The 20,398-nt window shown below is 54.3% G+C and overlaps 1 protein-coding gene across 1 annotated transcript in view; it reads left to right on the top strand.

Moving 5' to 3' along the window:
* The window catches only part of PTPRN2 (protein tyrosine phosphatase receptor type N2), a 611,408-nt gene that overhangs the window by 138,459 nt on the left and 452,551 nt on the right, over positions 1–20,398 (top strand). Inside the window, exon 3 of the mRNA XM_025291953.3 lies at positions 11,904–12,017. Coding sequence (XP_025147738.2) covers positions 11,904–12,017 — 114 coding nt within the window. The remainder of the gene's footprint in view (positions 1–11,903; positions 12,018–20,398) is intronic.

Genomic DNA, 20,398 nt, shown 5'->3' with positions numbered 1-20,398 from the left:
ACACCCATCTGTGAGTGCAGGGCCTGGTATTAAAGCTGTCAGAGAGGACAGTGGCTTCCTGCGGCCCTGAGCTAATGAGGCTGGCTGCACACCCCTCTCCTCAGGCACCTGGGCTCTTGCAGGGACTGCCATTCTTAATCATATTTTAATTTTCAGATAAATTACTTTCATTATCCTCCCATTTACCGTAGCACATGTGCATCCCTGCCTGTTAACGTCTGTCAGCTCCTCTGTGAGCTCGGTTTTCAGTGGCCGTGGCGGGTGCAGTCATGAAGGACCATGCGTGTTAGTTTACAGGGATTATTATTTTTTACTCTTTGAGAAAACATTGTAGAGAGTTGCTGAAACTGGTCCTTCTGCTGGAAACCGTGATGGCTGTGTGAGGACAGTGACTATTAGTGATTGTCGGGATGAGGCCCCTGCATCTGGCTGGCTCTCCATCAGGTCTGTCCAGGGGCTGGCAGGGGCCAGACCTGCGGTCAGCCTCGCTGGACGTCTCTTTGCCATCAGGAAACCAAATGAAGTTGTTTTTCAAAATTTACGATTTAAACACGCACCCCCACCCCCTGTCCCCGTCCCCAGAAGCCGCTTTTGTCCAAACTGAAACCACGGCAGCTCCGAGCTGCGTCCTGGGCTGCTGCGCTGTTTTCTTGTCTCTGTGAGGTCTTGGGTTTAGTTGACAAGCTCCGACCCACACATGGACAGCTCTGGGCCATGGGTTCTGGCTCCTTGGCCTTGGGTCAGCGAGGCTGCCTCCTCACCTCCAGGCAGCTCTCCAGCCATCACTTCTTGCCATCTGGAATCCACGGCCTGGTGAGTCTGCAGGCCTGTCCGCATCACTCGTCTCCACGTGGAGAGCTTCTCTGTCCATCGTCCCTCATTCTTTGGTCAAGTATTTATCACTCTTTAAGAGTCATTGTGAAATATACATGGCATAAAGTTGACCAGGATTCCCTCTTAGTAAGACTGCATTTCCAGTGCTTGCAGTGCGGGGGGCATGTGTTCAGTTCTCTGGTTGGGGAACTAAGATCCCACATGCCATGCAGCGCGGCCAAAAGATTAAAAAAGAAAGCAGAATGTTTAGTGACAAAAATGAGATGCGCAGCACAATACCAATAACATAGCAAGAATCCACGCGTGTAAATAACACACGCACTTGAAGCTTACATCTATTTAACCTGGGCGCACGGTCTGTGGCTCTCAGCGCGTTCGCACTGCCGTGCAGCCGTCACCACCGTCACCTCCAGGACACTTCACCTTCCCAAACAGAGCCTTTCTCTTCATCACGTGAGTCCCCACCCCGGCCGCCGGGACCCACATCTACATTCCGCATGTGTGAGTCTGATCATTGTGGGTGCTTCTCAGATGGCGCAGTGGTAAAGAATCCGCCTGCCAATGCAGGAGGTGCAGGAGACAGGGGGACATGAGTCTGTGCAAACTCCGGGAAGTAGTGGAGGGCAGAGGAGCCTGGCGTGCTGCAGGCTGTGGGGTCACAGAGAGCCAGACATGACCTAGCGACTGAGCCGCAGCAAGGTGCTGGGGGAAGAGGAGTCACACAGTGCTCGTCCCTCTGCCTGGGGCTCATGTCAGTCAGCCTGACGACCTCGGGGTTCTTTCCTGTTGTAGCGGGGGTTGAGGTGTCTGTCCTTCCTTTCTCAGGCTGGATCGTGGGTGGACATTTTGTTCACATGTTCAGCCATCAGTGGACCCTTGAGTGGCCTCCTGGCTGCTGTGCCCATGGAGGTACAAATATCTCCTTAAGGCCATGCGTTAGACTTTGGTGTGTTATTCTTAAGTAACTTCCATGGGCCAAGCATTCTGGTGAGCGGGACGCACCTTCCGTACTGCAGGGGGACAGATGGGTAAGGATGGTTCCGGAGTGTAGGACTCACTGGGCCCCGGGGGCGGCAGGAGAGGGGGTCCTGGGAGAGAGATCCGGGGGCCCAGACTGGGCTCAGGGTGGGGAGGCCCTGGACTGCTGGGCGGACACGAGTAGGGGTGGGGCCTCCCACATGGCTGAGCACGCGGAGCGCGGGGCGGGGCCAGGCCGGAGAAGAGGGCTGCAGAGCGGTCATCGGCAGCTGCGCGGCCGTTGCTTGGCGCTCAGCTGGTCCGCCTGGGCTCGAAGGCACAGCTGTGGGTGACTCAACGGGTGGGCCCCCCATTCTGAGGAGCTGCCCTCACCCTGTGAGAGTGGAGGGGCCGGGAGGGGGAGAAGGGGGAGGAGAGAAGCGGGGAGGGCTGGGGCCTGAGGCTAAGGCTGGTGTGGACGAGTCCCCGCCCCTCCCCCCGGCCCCGCCCCTCCCCCCTCCTTCCCCCCTCCCCCCCGCCCCTCCCCTCCCCTCCCCTCACCCTCCCCCCCCCTCCCTTCCCCTCCCCTCCCCCCTCCCTTCCCCCTCCCTGGGAGGTGGAACAGGAGTGGGTGCAAGGCAGGTGATGGACGGCTGTTTCTGAGTGACTGTCAGCGTCCCGATAAGATGAGGCCGGCAGCTGCTGCTCCCGGGATCCCACATGACGCGCCGTTCTCCTTCAGTGCTGCCGACGGCCCGCAGCGCCAGGCCTTTCTGTTCTCCTTGGAATAGTCAACGGAACGGTCCAGGCTGATAAGAGGAGCGGCCCGGTTACCTGGCAACGGGCTGGAGCGGAGGGCAGCTGATGGGAAGATCAGCTGCCGCGATAACCGCCTTCCTTCCCCGCTGCTTCTCTGTGGACCACGGCAGACAGCCGCAGCAGCCCCAGAGACTTGGGCGGAGTCTGAGCTCCCAAAGGAAGCTTACCGCGTGCCCTTGACCCAGCGGTGGGCAGGTGCCCCCGCCAGGAGGAGCCTGGCTTCCTGGGACCTGCAGCGGAGGTCTTTAAGGAAGCAGGGGAAAGAAGGAAAGAAAGAAAGAAAGCGAAGTCACTCAGTCATGTCTGACTCTTTGTGATCCCATGGACTGTAGCCCACCAGGTTCCTCCATCCATGGAATTTTCTAGGCAAGAGTACTGGAGTGGGTTGCCATTTCCTTCTCCAAGGAAGCAGGGGAAGCACCATTGAAATCCCGCAGCCTGGCCGGCATGTCAGCCAGGCCAGGCAGAGACAGCAGCACGGCGGGCTGGCCCGGGGGCAGAGTCAGCCCCATTGGGACCCTGAGAGCTGGCAGCGAGTCTTGACGATCGGGTGCTGTCGGTGGTTTGGTTCCCACTTCTTCATGGTCTTTCTTCCAGTAAACGCCTTTCGTGTGGATGAGACCTGCTGGCCACCGCATCAGGAAGCTGCCTCCCTGCCCACAGGCCCGTGTCCACTCCACTCTCCCCTGCCCTTGAATTGTGCCTTTTGTCTGCTGGTCATTCATACAAGATCGTGGAATTTTAGAACTGGGAGAGGTTCAGATTATTTGGTTCTCTTCCGTTATTTTCAGAAACAAACAAAATCCAAACCCCAGACCCCTGAGGACCGGAGAGGTGGCAGTCACACAGGCTCTGGGCTCCTCCAGGCCAGGCCCCCGCTGGCACCGCAAGGCTGAATGACCACCACACGTTTCCGCTGGTCCACGGGAACGTTCTGTCCTGTTGTTCCGTCGGATTTCACGTAGAAAAGGCAAAGGCAATTTGGCCGCTAGAAACTATAGCGTTTTTACTATGATACTCGGCTGCTCAGATGCGAGGTGAGCTCCGTCTCCATCACTGCGTTTCCTTCTGTGCACAGCCGCTGCAGGTCCAGAGTCTGGCTCCTGACTCCGCTTCCTCCAAGGCCTGCCTGCCGGAACTGGAACTCTGGTCGCCTTGCAGACGGGAGTTTGCTGTGACGGTGTTTGATCAGGTTCTGCTTTCCTCTGACAACAGCAGTGAAGGGAGCTGTGGGAGCCTGGTGCGTCTGAGCTGAAACGTGACGTCCTCGCTGAGGAGCGGAGGGAAGCATGCGGCCTGCCGGCGGCTGGAGGGCGGCCCCCACGGGCCCCGCTGTGCCGCCTTCCACTCTCTGTGGGACGAAAGGCCCGGTGCAGGATGAGGGGGTGCTGGCGGGGCGAGCTGCTGCTCAGAAGGGGTGAAGCGGGGCAGGCCCTGCTCTCAGAACAGCTGGCAGCTCACCCGTGCCCAGGGCTTTGCACTTGAGCCCAGAGCCCTCCAGCTGAAGAGACCTTAGGAAAGGCCTGATGTGGCAGTTGAGTTTCAGGAACTGGCGTGCAGAGAAGGGAGGCCGTGCGCCCGGGCTGCACAGCAGGCTGGGGAAGCGCCGGGACGGGGGCCTGGCTCCTGCCGCTGTCTCCTCGCCCTTAGTGGGGCTCAGGACACGGCGTGGGGGGCAGGCATGGTTGTGCCACCCAGGGAGGGGGCCACAGCTCCAGTCAAAAATCCAGCAAAAATTATCAATGTTTTCCCTTTCCAGGGGAAGAGATCAGCCTCCCATTCTAGACCCATGCTAGACTGACTCCACACGAGCCCCTCAGAACCTCTGGCAGCATGCTTGGTCGCCTAGGAGGCAGCCGTCTCGTCCCTGGGGCCTCAGCGTCCCTCCCGGTCCTGTCTCGGCACCCGCCCGCTCTCCATCCCAGTCTTCTGCTCTGCAGATAAAGGGGGCTGTGGGCATGGCCTCAGAACTCCGCTGAGCTCATCAAGCTTTGGGGTCTTCAGTCCTTGCCCGCACCTGTGGCTGTGTGGTCACTCTGCAGGGAGGTCTGGGGGACTTCCAGACCGTGCTCCCCTGGAGGCCTGTGGGCAGTGCCCGCGTTCTGTGCCCTGTGACACCTCCTCCCAGAACACGCCCTGGACCCCAGAGCCTCTCTGGGCCGCACGCCCCCCGCCCTATAGATGCGTGCTCACCTCTGAAGAGGTGGTGGGTCTGTCCAGCCCTCCGTCTGCACTGCCCCACCCTCGCCGAGGCCCCCACCCTCCACGGGCAGCTCCCTTCAGCCCTGCAGCTCCTGGCGTGGAATGGCCCCAGCTCAGCGCCTCCTGCACTCCTGGAGGACAGCCGACTCCCTGCCCAGACTCCACCCTCGCCCTCGCGTCCGCCGGACCTGCCGCTCGCTCTGGCCTCAGAGCTCTGCCCTCTTGGCCCCGGTGACCGTCCATCCCGCTGCCCAGCCTGCATGGCCCTGGCAGCCCCGTGCGGCCGCCCCATGGGTCCTCCACCTCCTGTGGGTGGAGGAGCTGATGCCCCTCTGCTGTCCTCGAGGCCCGTCCCCTGTTGCCCACATCACAGTTAGAGGTGGATGCTGCTCGGGGGAGTGGTGCCCCCGAGCCCAGAGGCCCCAAGAGCAGAGCCTATGTCGTCCATTTGCCCCAAGCGCATGTCCTGTGGCTCTTCCGCCTGCTTGTCCCGCGGGGCGTTAGGGCAGGGCCGTGTCCCAGGGTCGGGGCAGCGCAGGGCAGCGTGAATGGAGACGAGTCCACTGTGAAAGCAGGAGGGGCCTCACAGACTCGCCGTGGACACGGGCCGGACGTGCGCGGGTGTGCTGAGCCGAGTGCAACCTGCCCGCCTGTGGAGGTGGACAAGAGAGCGCTGAAGCTCTTTGTTGAGGAACATGTGGGGCGGGGGGTCAGGTTTCTGGGATGACTGTGGAGGTTGGAAAAGCAGCTTCCTTGTTCTATTGCCGAGTTTGGCAGATAAAAAAACGTAGGAGCCTGTATGTGTGTGTGTATGTGTGTGTGTGTGTGTATACACACACATACATTCATGTGGAGTCACACGCACACACACTATATTGCTGTTCAGTCACCAGGTCAAGTCTGACTCTGTGACCCCCTGGATTGCAGCACGCCCGGCTTCTCTGTCCCTCAGCATCTCCCAGAGTTTGTCCAAGTTAGTGTCCATTGACTTCGTGATGCCAACCATCTCATCCTCTGCTGCCCCCTTCTTCTGCCTTCAGTCTTTTCCAGCACCAGGGTCTTTTCCAATGAGTCAACTCTTCCCATCAGGTGGCCAAAGGATTGGAGCTTCAGTTACATCATCAGCGCTTCCAGTGAATATTCAGCGTTGATTTCCTTTAGGATGGACTGGTTTGACCTCCTTGCAGTCCAAGGGACTCTCAAGAGTCCTCTCCAACACCACAGTTCAAAGGCATCAATTCTTCAGTGCTCTGCCTTCTTTATGGTCCAACTCTCACATCCATACATGACTACTGGAAAAAGCATAGCCCTGACTAGACGGACCTTTGTCAGAAAAGTGACGCCTTTGCTTTTTAATACACTGTCTGGGTTTGTCATAGCTTTCCTTCCAAGAAGCTATCATCTCTCATGTCACGGCTGTGGTGACCATTTGTAGTGACTTCAGAGCCAAGAAGAGGAAGTCTGTCACTGTCTCCACTGTTTCCCCCTCTGTTTGCCAGGAAGTGATGGGGCCGGATGCCATGATCTCAGTTTTCGATATCGTCTTTCACGCGGGCTCTCTCACTGTCCTCTTGGACGCTCGTCAGGCGGCTCCGTGGCTCCTCTTTACTTTCTGCCATTAGAGTGTTGTCATCTGTGCGTCTGAGGCTGTTGACATTGCTCCTGGCAGTCTTGATTCCACCCTGTGACTCATCCAGCCCAGCATCTGCATGATGTGCTCTACATATAAGGTAAATAAACAGGCTGACAGTAAACAGACTTGTCATGCCGTCCAGGGCCACCCGAGATGAACAGGCCACAGTGGAGAGTTCTGACAAAGCGTGACCCGCTGGAGGGGCAGTGGCAGCCACTCCAGAGCTCTTGCCGTGGGAACCACGAACTGTTTAAAAGACACGCATTATCAGGTCAGTTCATTCACTCAGTTGTTTCCAACTCTTTGTGACCCTGTGAATCGCAGCACGACAGGCCTCCCTGTCCATCACCAACTCCCGCAGTTCACTCAGACTCACGTCCATCGAGTCAGTGACGCCATCCAGCCATCTCATCCTCTGGCGTCCCCTTCTCCTCCTGCCCCCAACCCCTCCCAGCAGCAGAGTATTTTCCAATGAGTCAAGTCTTCGCATGAGGTGGCCAAAGTACTGGAGTTTCAGCTTTAGCAGCATTCCTTCCAAAGAAATCCCAGGGCTGATCTCCTTCAGAATGGACTGGTTGGATCTCCTTGCAGTCCAAGGGACTCTCAAGAGCCTTCTCCAGCACCACAGTTCAAAAGCATCAATTCTTCGGCACTCAGCTTTCTTCACAGTCCAACTCTCACATCCGTACATGACCACAGGAAAAACCATAGCCTTGACTAGATGGACCTTTGTTGGCAAAGAAATGTCTCTGCTTTTTAATACGCTGTCTAGGTTGGTCATAGCTTTTCTTCCAAGGAACAAGCGTCTTTTAATTTCATGGCTGCAGTCACCATCTGCAGTGATTTTGGAGCCCAAGAAAATAAAGTCTGTCACTGTTTCCATTGTTTCTCCATCTATTTCCCATGAAGTGATGGGACCGGATGCCATGATCTTACTTTTTTGAATGTTGAGTTTTAAGTCAGCTTTTTCACTGTCCTCTTTCACTTTCATCAAGAGGCTCTTTAGTTCCTCTTCACTTTCTGCCATAAGGGTGGTGTCATCTGCGTATCTGAGGTTATTGATATTTCTCCTGGCAATCTTGATTCCAGCTTGTGCTTCTTCCAGTCCAGCGTTTCTCATGATGTACTCTGCATATAAGTTAAATAAGCAGGGTGACAATATACAGCCTTGACATACTTCTTTTCCTATTTGGAACCAGTCTGTTGTTCCATGTCCACTTCTAACTGTTGCTTCCTGACCTGCATATAGGTTTCTCAAGAGGCAGGTCAGGTGGTATGGTATTCCCATCTCTTGAAGAATTTTCCACAGTTTATTGTGATCCACACAGTCAAAGCCTTTGGCATAGTCAATAAAGCAGAAATAGATGTTTTTCTGGAACTCTTGCTTTTTTGATGATCCAGCGGATGTTGGCAATTTGATCTCTGGTTCCTCTGCCTTTTCTAAAACCAGCTTGAACATCTGGAAGTTCACGGTTCACGTATTGCTGAAGCCTGGCTTGGAGAATTTTGAGCATTACTTTACTAGCGTGTGAGATGAGTGCAATTGTGTAGTAGTTTGAGCATGCTTTGGCATTGCCTTTCTTTGGGGTTGGAATGAAAAGTGACCTTTTCCAGTCCTGTGGCCACTGCTGAGTTTTCCAAATTTGCTGGCATATTGAGTGCAGCACTTTCACAGCATCATCTTTCAGGATTTGAAAGAGCTCAACTGGAATTCCATCACTTCCACTAGCTTTGTTCGTAGTGATGCTTTCTAAGGCCCACTTGACTTCACATTCCAGGATGTCTGGCTCTAGGTGAGTGATTACACCGTCGTGATTATCCTGGTCGTGAAGCTCTTTTTTGTACAGTTCTTCTGTGTATTCTTGCCACCTCTTCTTAATATCTTCTGCTTCTGTTAGGTCCATACCATTTCTGTCCTTTATTGAGCCCATCTTTGCATGAAATATTCCCTTGGTATCTCTAATTTTCTTGAAGAGATCTCTAGTCTTTCCCATTCTGTTGTTTGCCTCTCTTTCTTTGCATTGATCCCTGAGGAAGGCTTTCTTATCTCTTCTTGCTATTCTTTGGAACTCTGCATTCAGATGCTTATATCTTTCCTTTTCTCCTTTCTTTTCGCTTCTCTTCTTTTCACAGCTATTTGTAAGGCCTCCTCAGACAGCCATTTTGCTTTTTTGCATTTCTTTTCCATGGTGATAGTCTTAACCCCTGTCTCCTGTACAATGTCGCGAACTTCCATCCACAGTTCATCAGGCACTCTGTCTATCAGGTATAGTCTCTTAAGGGCCTATTTCTCACTTCCACTGTATAATCATAAGGGATGTGACTTAGGTCATACCTGAATGGTCTAGTGGTTTTCCCTACTTTCTTCTATTTAAGTCTGAATTTGGCAATAAGGAGTTCATGATCTGAGCCACAGTCAGCTCCTGGCCTTCTTTTTGTTCACTGTATAGAGCTTCTCCATCTTTGGCTGCAAAGAATATAATCAATCTGATTTTGGTGTGGACCATCTGGTGATGTCCATGTGTAGAGTCTTCTCTTGTGTTGTTGGCAGGGGGTGTTTGCTATGACCAGTGCATTTTCTTGGCAAAACTCTATTAGTCTTTGCCCTGCTTCATTCTGTACTCCAAGGCCAAATTTGCCTGTTACTCCAGGTGTTTCTTGACTTCCTACTTTTGTATTCCAGTCCCCTATAATGACAAGGACATCTTTTTTGGGTATCAGTTCTAAAAGGTCTTGTAGGTCTTCATAGAACCGTTCAACTTCAGCTTCTTCAGCGTTACTGGTTGGGACATAGACTTGGATTACTATGATATTGAATGGTTTGTCTTGGAAACCAACAGAGATCATTCTGTCGTTTCTGAGATTGCATCCAAGTACTGCATTTTGGACTCTTTTGTTGACCATGATGGCTATTGCATTTCTTCTAAGGGATTCCTGCCTGCAGTAGTAGATATAATGGTCATCTGAGTTAAATTCACCCATTCCAGCCCATTTCAGTTTCCCCCCCTGACCTTGAATGTGGAATAGCTCCTCTAGGCCCTCCTGCGCCCGCGCAGCCACGGCTCCTTGGACATGGGGTAGCTCCTTCCGGCCGCCGCCCCGACCTGACCTCGGACTCGGGGTAGCTCCTCTTGGCCGCCGCCCCTCAGGCATGGGGTCCTCCTGGCTTCTGCCCCTGACCTCGGACGCGGGGTAGCTCCTCTTGGCCGCCGCCCCTCAGGCATGGGGTCCTCCTGGCTTCTGCCCCTGACCTCGGACGCGGGGTAGCTCCTCTTGGCCGCCGCCCCTCAGGCATGGGGTCCTCCTGGCTTCTGCCCCTGACCTCGGACGCGGGGTAGCTCCTCTTGGCCGCCGCCCCTCAGGCATGGGGTCCTCCTGGCTTCTGCCCCTGACCTCGGACGCGGGGTAGTCCTTCCTGGCCGCCGCCCCGGGGGTAGCTCCTCTCGGCCGCGCTCTGTGCACCGTTGCAGCCGCCCGCGCTCTGTGTATATACGTATATATCTAAATATAAATTTAAAAGAAAGGTTTCAAGAAAACCTAATTGATGTTTCTCATAGAATATATTTACAACGCTGTCCGCCACAAACCAAATTTAAAGAATGATTCCATTATACTGCAGACGGGAAGTGACTTACAAGGGGTGTTCCAAAACACATAGGAAATGTCTCTGCGCATTTCCCTCTGTGCCAGCCTGCGTGTGGGGTGTTTCCTGTGGGTCTCAGGTGGGTCCTGGAGGCCTGGGGCCCTGGGGGGCTCAGCTGCTGGCGGCTGACCTGCTGACCCCCGCCTGCAGTCGGCTTTCTCATCTGTAAGGTGTGGGGCTGATGCATCCCATTGCTGCTTCAGGTCCCTACTTTCAGGGTATTTGGGGTCAGAGCATGACGTGGAAGCCCCGTGTGCTCTGAAGAACGTGCTCTCTCGTTGCTCCTCCCCGACGCCACCCACAGCACTGACTGGGGTTCCAGAAGCAGAGGACACGGGCGCGCACCATCTGAGTCCCAGCCGCGCACCGTCTGAGTCCCGGCCGCGCACCGTCTGAGTCCCGGGCATGCACCGTCTGAGTCCCGGCCACGCACTGTCTGAGTCCCGGCCGCGCAGACTGTCCACCCTGCCGGCGACGGTGGAGACCCTCCCTCAGGGACAGCGGGGCCCCAGCCACTGGTGGCAGGCAGGGTGGTTTTAGCAGCATTCAGAGGAGGGGCAGTGGCCCAGTCCGAGAGGGAGGCAGAAGGTTGAGCTCCACGGCCAGTCGGGCAGCTGGGCAGGTTGCCGCCTGGATCCTCCGGGCTTGGCAGAGGCCCCAGAAATCCAGGAGAGGCTTGCGATACTTCAGATGACTTTCTGCCGCTCCTGTGGGGCATCTCGGCGTAAGCGCGTGTAGCGCCCGACTGGCTATTGCCCGCCAGCCCGGCCAGCAACATGCTCCTGATAATCAAACGGGCCGCGTGTGAAAGGCTCTCCTCTGCTGCGTCCCTGCAGTGAGACCGTGTGAACAACGGAGGCGCCTTCGCCCGCAGCCGGCACAGATGCACCATGTGAGGCCCTGGGCCCTGAATTAGCCTTTTGTACCCAAGGCAGTGATTTGAATGCTTGAACCCCCACAGGAAGCTTGTCTCAAAGGGAACAATTCCCAAATAAGGGCTAATTAGGGCCTAAATTAATTAGAAGATGCGGTTTGAAAAGAGGTTGAGGAGCAGAGTCTGTCATTTCAGACAAATGGGACAGAGTGGGATAAATGGGGCCCCACTAATATCTCACTCTTCCCAGAGCCCCCCTTCCCCGCCGTGTTCTCAGGAGGCCCCCATTAGCAGCCCCACTGGCCTGGTGGCCCCACCGCCAGCACCTCCAGCAAACCAGCGCATCTGCCCCTGGCAGTCCCGTCTCTCCCCTGGAAACCAGCCCTGAGTGCTGTCCACTGTATGGTCACTGGACCGTCAGAAGCAAAGCTTCACATCACAAGTGTGATGGTCTCAGGCTGAAAAGGACAGAAAGGCGGGGGGTGGGGGTGAGAGGATGAGCTGGAAGGCAGCCTGGAAGCCACGCTGCCCTGGACTCACCTTTACGTTTGTGGTTTTCACGATGAGCTGCTTTTTGTTTAAAACCATTCCTTTCCATTAGGCTTCCCTGCTGGCTCAGATGGTAAAGAATCTGCCTGCAATGCAGGAGACCCGGGTTTGATCCCTGGGCCGGGAGGATCCCCTGGAGAAAGGAATGGCAACCCACTGCAGTATTCTTGCCTGGAAAGTCCCATGGACAGAGGAGCCTAGCAGGCAACACCCCATGGGGTCACAAACAGTCAGACACGACTGAGCGGCTAACGCACCACACACTCGTTCCTTTCCGAGGGTTTCTGATCCTGGCAGCTGCTCGGAGCTGTGCCTCGGGCTCGGCCAGGGCTGTCCAGCCATCTGTCTGTCACCCCCCTCATGGTCTCTCTTCTCTGCCTCCCTTCTCGCAGACGGAGTGTTCGGACGGTGTCAGGAGTTTCCGGCCATGGACACGCTCCGCTATGAAGTGTCGCCGGGGGTCCTGCAGCACCTGACGGCCACCCTGCAGAAGCTCTCCCGCACAGGTGGGTGGGCCCGGCCCATCCGCATCCTCCCGGTGCTGAGGCCTTAAACAAAGAGCGGGTCAGCCAGCCAGCGGCGGGCAGGGAGAGGTGGCCTGGGTCCCTCCCGGCAGCTGTGGCTGATGCCGTGGGTCAGTGGAGGGCTGGCCACGTGCCCAAGAAGATGACCACACTTCTGAAGCCCCAGTCCCAGTGTCTCAGCCCCGCCGCCTGGCTCCTCGGGGCCAGTGGTCAGGTGCGCGTGGCCTTGGCTGAGGCCCAGGATCGGGCGAGAGCAGCTCCTACAGAGGAGGGGAGTCTTCTCCAAAGGTGTCATGCATTCACGCCCAGACCCCAGGGGTCTGCACTGTAGGTTCAGCTGCCGCGGCCGCCCAGGCTCCACGGCGTCCTGTCTGCTGCCGACCCTCGGCACAGGCTCCTTACCTGTAGATGTGAGCCCAGGCTATGGACTGTGCGCATGGGCCCATGGGGGCCTGCAGCCCCGTGCCCTCGGTGGCCCCATGTCCCCTGCATGAGTCTCGAGGGAACAAAGGTGATGAGACCCCAAGCCCCGGAGGATGCCGGGGGCTGGAGTGCTGGCAGGAGGCAGTCGCTGGGCTGGCAAATGGAGAGCGGGTCACCTCTGGTCACCACCACCCTTAGCAGCAGCCGCCGGGCCCAAGGTGGGTCCCATCCTGGAGCTGCAGCCGCTGACCCCAGGGCCCACGGTCTGCAGACGGCGTGTGTGTTGGGGGCCATCAGCCCTCCATGATGGCAGCCCCAGCCCCTGCCAACCCCCTTTGGATTGGCTGCTGCCTTTGGTCTGTGAGCTTGTCAGTGGAAGTCGTGGTGGGTGGTGCTGAGTGGGGCAGTGTGGGTGCCCTTCCACCTCGACGACCCTCACCCCACAGGTCAGGGAATAGGGGGCATCCTATTGCTACCGAGCTAGCTACCGAGTCCATGCATTCCAGACCAGGGAGCAAGCCCAGGACGGCTTTGATCACTGGCCTTTAAGCCCCAGGGTGTCTGGTGGACACTGTGAAGTTCAGGGTCTTCTGGTGTTAGTATCAGCTGCGGGCCGGTCCAGCGATCACTGGAGAATCTGCTGATGTCCTTTCCTGGTCAGAGGCCTCCCTTCAGGGGGGCCTGGGGGCAGACGGAAGGATGAGCATTGGCTTGTGTAGCAGGGCCTTTCCTCCAGGGCCCCCACCCCAACCCCACCATTTCAGGGCCTCCGCCCCTGCCCCAACCCCGCCATTCCCGGGCTCTGATCTGTGAGTTGAAATTCCTCCGTCTGGAAAGTATAGGAGGGGACGTGACTGTCCTGCTGCCTCGGTGGATGCAGGGCTCTCCTGCCAGGCAGGCCCTGGGCGCTGGCGGAAGGCTGTCCAGTCCACTCTGGGAAGACTGCAGTGGCTACGAGGCCCCAGATCTCTGCAGTCCCTCTCTCATGGTCAGCGCTCCGTGGTGGCCTCATGCCTTCCCCTCAGTGCTGAGTGCCCCCGCCCGGGCCATGCCTCCCCCAAGCGGTGCCCCCAGCAGTCCCGGATGGAGGCACACAGCGCCCAGTGCATTCCTGACGTGCAGGGCCTCTCCTGAGCTCTCAGAGGACGCCGGGCCCATGGACTTATTCCTCGTGACCCCAGGCCTTCTGGAGCGTTGGCATACTGTGAGCCTGTCATGGGATGAGGAGGCTGCGGCGTGTCCAGCTCACTTCACGGAGGCCCCGTGTCCCGTGTGTGTGGGCCAGTGGCGGAGAGCCACGCTCTGGGCCCGGGTTGGCAGGCCTGCCTGGCCCATTTCCATCCATCCCCCTTGTCTCACGCCCCGGCTCCATGCCCACAGGTGTTCCTGCTGCTGCAGAGTGGCATGCACACAATTCTTCCGCATGCTCTGCTCTCATGGCCAGGCCTCACCATCTGGGACCGCCGCAACCATCCAGATGCGGGCGAGATGCTGTGTTCTGGGAGGGTCTGCAGGCCGCAGGACCACCACCTGGGGGTCAAGGTTCCTCACGAGAGGACGGGTGCCCTTCCCCTGCAGAGCAGGCTGCGGGGCTCCGTGTCTCAGCTGGGTCAGGATGTGTCCACACCCGCGTCCAGCACCCTTCCCATCGCAGTCTGATTGCGGGCTCAGACTCTGGGCTCCTTCCAGAGGGAACTTGAGACACACGGAGGGTGCTTTATGGAGGAGGCAAAACAGACAGGGAAGCACATTTTTAAATGCGTAGATGTCCTTGTTGAGAGCAGTTTTAGATTTACAGAAAGGTTGAGCAGAATGAGTAGAGCTTGCATACCTGCCCCAGGAAAGGCTCTCTGACCTTGGGGTGGCACCTGGATTGGCACTGGGCGTCGGTATTTATGATCAGTGCATGCCCATGGCTCACTCTAGGGTTAACTTTGTCCTGCACGTTCTGTGGGTTTGACAGGCGTGTGATGTCATGCAGCACCGTTCCGGGTCTGGGTGGGAAAAGCTCGCTGCCCTAAGGGCCCCATGTGAGCCTGGTCATTTCCCCCACTCCCCGAGTCCTGACAGCCACTCCCCTTCCCACTGCTGTTTCCAGAACGTCAGTTAGCTGGGATCAAGCAGTGCGTAACCTTTTCAGACTGGCTTGTTTCACCTAGGCCTGTGCTTTGAAGTTCCTTCCATGACTTTCGATGGCTTAATAGCTCACTTATTTTTAGCGCTGAATGACAGTCAGCTGTCTGAATGGACCAGTTTCTCAGCTGACCCACTGAAAGACGTCTTGATTGCTCCCAACCACTGGCAGTGCTGAACAGAGCTGCTGTACATGTCCATGTGCAGGGTTTTGTGCGGACAGGACTTTTCAGCTCCTTTGGGTAAATACCAGATCTTACAGTAAGAGCACATTTCGTTTTGTAATTGACTGTCTCCAAGCAGCAATGTGGCCGGTGAGGGGCGGGGGGGGGGGTGGTGGTGGTGGGGGACTTACCAAAGCTCTTAGAGGTGCAGCTTCTTCATTGAGTGAATGTGGACGTCAAACAGGGCCATCATGAAGGTCAAACGATGACATCAAGTAAAGTACTCTAAACCTGTTATAAAAGTATTTCCAAATGTTGGCTATTATTCATTTGATGCTGTGTCCTGATTTATGGACCTTTTACCCAGTTCACCGGAGAAGGCAATGGCACCCCACTCCAGTACTCTTGCCAGGCTCCTCTGTCCATTGAATTCTCCAGGCAAGAATACTGGAGTGGGTCTGTTCCTTTCTCCAGGGGATCTTCCCAACCTAGGGATCAAACCCAGGTCTCCGCATTGCAGGCAGATTCTTTACCGTCACCAGGGAAGCCCAAGAATACTGGAGTGGGTAGCCTATCCTTTCTCCAGGGGATCCCCACCTGCCAATGTAGGAGACGCAGGTTCGATCCCTGGGTCAGGAAGATCCCCTGGAGGAGGGCATGCCAACCCACTCCAGTGTTCTTGCCTGGAAAGTTCCATGGACAGAAGAGCCTGCTGGGCTACAGTCCATGGGGTCGCAAAGAGTTGAACACGACTGAAGTGACTTAGCGTGCATGAATCAACCAGTTCATACCCACCTATTTCTTTTCTAGTGGGAATTATTGCAGAGTTTCTGCTGAGGTGGTTAGCTCTGTGCATCGACTCTAATGCCAGAAGGGCAGCCATTTCTCACAGGACACAGGTATGCTCTAGCTCTTTCCTTACATCGGTGGTGACGGTGGTGATGCAGGTCAACTCACTGACAGGTGAGGATGTCCGTGCCTCAGGGGAGCCTGTCTAGACCGCCAGTGACGGGACAGGCAGGATGCGCCCTCAGGCCTGGAACAAAACCCACGTCCTTCCCTGAGCCCAACTCAACCCTCCTTGGACACCCATTCCCTCTGTGGAATTCCTCCCCCTCCCCCAGAACACACCTGGTTTTTTAAGCTTTATATTTTCTTGGGCTCCAAAATCACTGCAGATGGTGACTGCAGCCATGAAATTAAAAGACGCTTGCTCCTTGAAAGAAAAGCTATGACCAACCTACATAGCATATTAAAAAGTAAAGACCACTTTGCTGACAAAGGTCTGTCTAGTCAAAGCTATGGTTTTTCCAGTGGTCATGTATGGATGTGAGAGTTGGACTATGAAGAAAGCTGAGCACCAAAGAATTGATGCTTTTGAACTGTGGTGTTGGAAAAGACTCTTGAGAGCCCCTTGGACTGCAGGGACATCAAACCAGTCAGTCCTAAAGGAAATCAATCCTGAATAGTCTTTGGAGGGACTGATGTTGAAGCTGAAGCTCCAGTATTTTGGCCATCTGACGCAAAGAGCTGACTCATTGGAAAAGACCCTGGGAAAGATTGAAGGCGGGAGAAGAAGGGGACGACAGAGGATGAGATGGTTGGATGGTATCACCAGCTCAGTGGACATGAGTCTGAACAAACTCTGGGAGATAATGAAGGACAGGGAAGCCTGGTGTGCTGCAGTCAATGGGGTCACAGAGTCAGGCACGACTGAGCAACTGAACAACAATTTTGTGTTGAGGTGTAGCCGATTACCAATATTGTAACAATTTCAGGTAAATGGCAAAGGGATTCAGCCAGACATATACATGATCCATTCTCCGTGAAACCCTCCTTCCATCCAGACTGACACTTAACACTGAGCAGAGTTCCCTGTGCTTTATAGTAGGTCCTTGTTGGTTATGCATTTTAAATAAAGCAGAGAGCACCCTGTTATTAAGTTAGCTTCCACCGGCCAGTCCCAAGCAGGTTACGCTCAGTGTCTTGGGAGCCACATGGGTGCCTCCCACAGAAGCTGGAGCAGTTCTGCTGGGCTTGGGGTCCTGGCGGGGACAGCATTTTGGTTTCTGCTGCTGGGCCACCAGAGGGCGTGTTGGGGTGCCTGGATGGGCCCAGCTGCTGTACCTGGTGGCAAATTCATTTCCTTGTGTCTCCAAGGCACTGGGGGACTTCCCCGGTGAGCCAGGAGGTGTAGACGTGAAATAAAGTTTCACAGGCTTGGTTGAAAAGCAACATCGTGGGGACACTTGTGGTCTCCTGAACTGCATATCCTAGCACTTTCTGGAAACAATCTTGTGTTTCTCTCTGGACCCGTCTGCCCGCTAACGCTGTAGCTCTCTGCCCTCCATGCCTCTCCCCTCCTGGGCCAGCCCGCTGAGGTGGCGGCCCCAGGCCTTAGGGGTAGACTCCTGTCCAGACTCCCATCTCCCTTGGGTGTGAGGCTCAGCTTCTGCAGGTCAGACCTGCAGTTCTTGCACGGTGTGATGCTGGTTCCTGGGGAAACTCATCCTCCTCTTTGTGGGGGGTTGGTGGCATCCTGTTTTCACCCTCTCGCGTGGAAGACCTCAGGATGCAAACTCCCTGCCATCCTGTGGGCTCAGCCACGTCGGGCAGAGTGGACGGTGTGTCTCCCCTGCCCCTTCTTCACCGCCACGCCCAGAAACACAGGCCTGGTCCCAGCGAAGGCGGCAGCTGGCAGGGCTGTCAGGAGCCTTCCTTTTGAAGAAGGGAAATGGGGCTTAATTGTGTAACATAAATACACACATGAGAGAACAGAAGATGTTCACGTTTATTCACTACTCTTGTCTCCTGCTGGCAACATTGTTTCATGAGTGGATACATTGTTCTCTCATGTATTAAATTTTTAAAAAATGCATTTCACTTCTGACACTTCATTAAAATTCAGCATGTAGATGTCACTCGTTGGCACGTAATTTGCTGTCATAAAAACAACTTTGGATTTACTTCCTGGCAAGAATCTCCTGATATATTGAGCTGTATGTTAAAAGCAAGAAACAAAAATGCAAAAAGTAAGAATCTAACACAATGTCACATTTCCTTAAAAGAGAATGAGAAGAAATCCCCTAATGAAACGGAGCAGAACGCAGGAAGCCAGCACGGGCAGCAGAGGAGGCCCGACGCGAGTGCGGCCGCAGTGCCCGGGCTGCGCGGGGCGGGGCGGGCGGCTCCCGCAGGTCAGTGGGCTGAACTTGGACCCCTGCTTGGCAGCTCCCCAGCTGCTGGTGCTGAGAGCAGTGCCCCTTGCCTGTGTCTCGCCCTCTGCACTTGCGCACTTGGCATCCCACCTGTGTGCATGGCTGTATCTATCCACCCGGGGGCCGGGTCTCTCGGTGAGTCTGAGCTGCAGTCTCCCCGGGACCCGCGTTGACGCCCGAGCCCACAGGAGCCGAGTCGCTGCCCTCCGTCGCTGCGTGCCGCCTGCTTTCCCGTTGCTGGCAGTGACGCCACTGTGCCTTCTTTTCTTTCTTGCCTCCTGGCAACTTGTTACGGGATCTGATGCCTATAGTCTTTCTCTTTTTGCCCTTTTAAAATGTGAACTTAGTTTCCCTGAACATTTAGAAAGAGGCTGGGTTCCTAGAGCTTTTCTAACTCTGTGGAGCTTGCGCTTCTGCGTGTGTTTTTTGTTTTTGTTTTTTTGGTGCAGTGTCAAAAACACGTGGCAGGTCACTTTTTTTATCATCGTGATAGAATTTCATTATTGTGATAGAACTGACAGGCCACACGTGAACCCTTTGGAGGTGTATAGCTTAGCAGTTTTTAGTGTGTTCAGATGTTCATCACCACTGTCCAATGTCAGAAACTAAACTTCAGTGACAACTCAGTCCTCGCTCCATCTCCCCGCCCCGGTGCTCCTGGCTACCCTGATCTAGTTTCTCTCTTAATGGATTTGACTGTTTTCGAGATTTCATACAGATGAGTTCATGCAAACATGGCCGTTTTGTGTCTGGCTTCTTCCCCTTGGCATCACGTTTTCAAGCTGTGTTCATTCTGTGGAATGTATCAGTTCTGTGCTCACTTTTAAGGCTGAACAATATTCTGTTGCCTGGATATACTGTATTTTGTTTATCCATTCGTCAGCTGTGAAAGTGTTGTACTCAATATGCCAGCAAATCTGGAAAACTCAGCAGTGGCCACAAGACTGGAAAAGGTCAGTTTTCATTCCAATCCCAAAGAAAGGCAATGCCAAAGAAGGTTCAAACTACCGCACAATTGCACTCATCTCACACGCTAACAAAAGTAATGCTCAAAATTCTCCAAATGAGGCTTCAACAGTACATGAACTGAGAACTTCCAGATGTACAAGTTGGATTTAGAAAAGGCAGAGGAACCAAAGATCAATTAGCCAACATCCTTTGGATCATGGAAAAAGCAAGAGAATTCTAGAAAAACATCTGCTTCTGCTTTATTGACTACACCAAAGCCTTTGACTGAGTGGATCACAACAAACCATGGAAAATTCTTAAAGAGATGGGAATACTAGACCACCTTACCTGCCTCCTCAGAAATCTGTATGCTAGTCAAGAAGCAACAGTTAGAACCAGAGATGGAACAATGAACTGGTTCCAAACTGAGAAAGGAGTACATCAAGGCTGTATATTGTCACCTTGCTTATTTAACTTATATGCAGAGTAGATCAAGTGAAACGCTGGGCTGAATGAAGCACAAGCTGGAATCTAGACTGCTGGGAGAAATACCAATAACCTCAGATATGCAGATAACACCACCCTTATGGCAGAAACAAGGAAGAACTAAAGAGCCTCTTGATGAAAGTAAAAGAGGAGAGTGAAAAAGTTGGCTTAAAACTCAGCATTCAGAAAACTAAGATCATGGCACACAGTCCCATCACTTCATTGGAAACAGATGGGGAAACAATGGAAACAGTGACAGACTTTATTTTCTTGGGCTCCAAAATCACTGAAGACAGTGACTGCAGCCATGAAATTAAAAGACCCTTGCTCCTTGGAAGAAAAGCTATGACCAACCTAGACAGCATATTAAAAAGCAGAGACATTACATTGCCAACAAAGGTCTATCTAGACAAAGCTATGGTTTTTCCAGTAGTCATGTATGGATGTGAGAGTTGGACTATAAAGAAAGCTGAGCACTGAAGAATTGATGCTTTTGAACTGTGGTGTTGGAGAAGACTCTTGAGAGTCCCTTGGACTGCAAAGAGATCTAACCAGTCCATCCTAAAGGAAATCAGTCCTGAATATTCATTATTGGAAGCACTGATGCTGAAGCTGAAACTCCAATACTTTGGCCACTTGATGTGAAGAACTGACTCATTGGAAAAGACCCTGATGCTGGGAAAGATTGAAGGCAGGAGGAGAAGGGGGTGATGGAGGATGAGATGGTTGGATGGCATCACCGACTCAATGGACATGAGTTTGATCAAGATTTGGGAGCTGATGATGGACAGGGAAGCCTGGAATGCTGCACTCCATGCCTTTGCAAAGAGTCAGACATGACTGAGCAACTGAACTGAACAGAACTGATTTATTATTTGGTGGACTTTTGATTGTTCCATTTTTGGCCATGATGAATAATATTGTTGTGAATCCTCAGTACACATCTTTGTGACAACATATGTTTTCAATTCTTTTGGGTTCGCCTGGAGTG

This window comes from Bubalus bubalis, chromosome 8, assembly GCF_019923935.1.
Source record: "Bubalus bubalis isolate 160015118507 breed Murrah chromosome 8, NDDB_SH_1, whole genome shotgun sequence".
Lineage (NCBI taxonomy): Eukaryota > Metazoa > Chordata > Mammalia > Artiodactyla > Bovidae > Bubalus > Bubalus bubalis.
The sequence above is the reverse complement of the archived record's forward strand: the minus strand, read 5'-3'. Positions and strand labels throughout refer to the sequence as shown.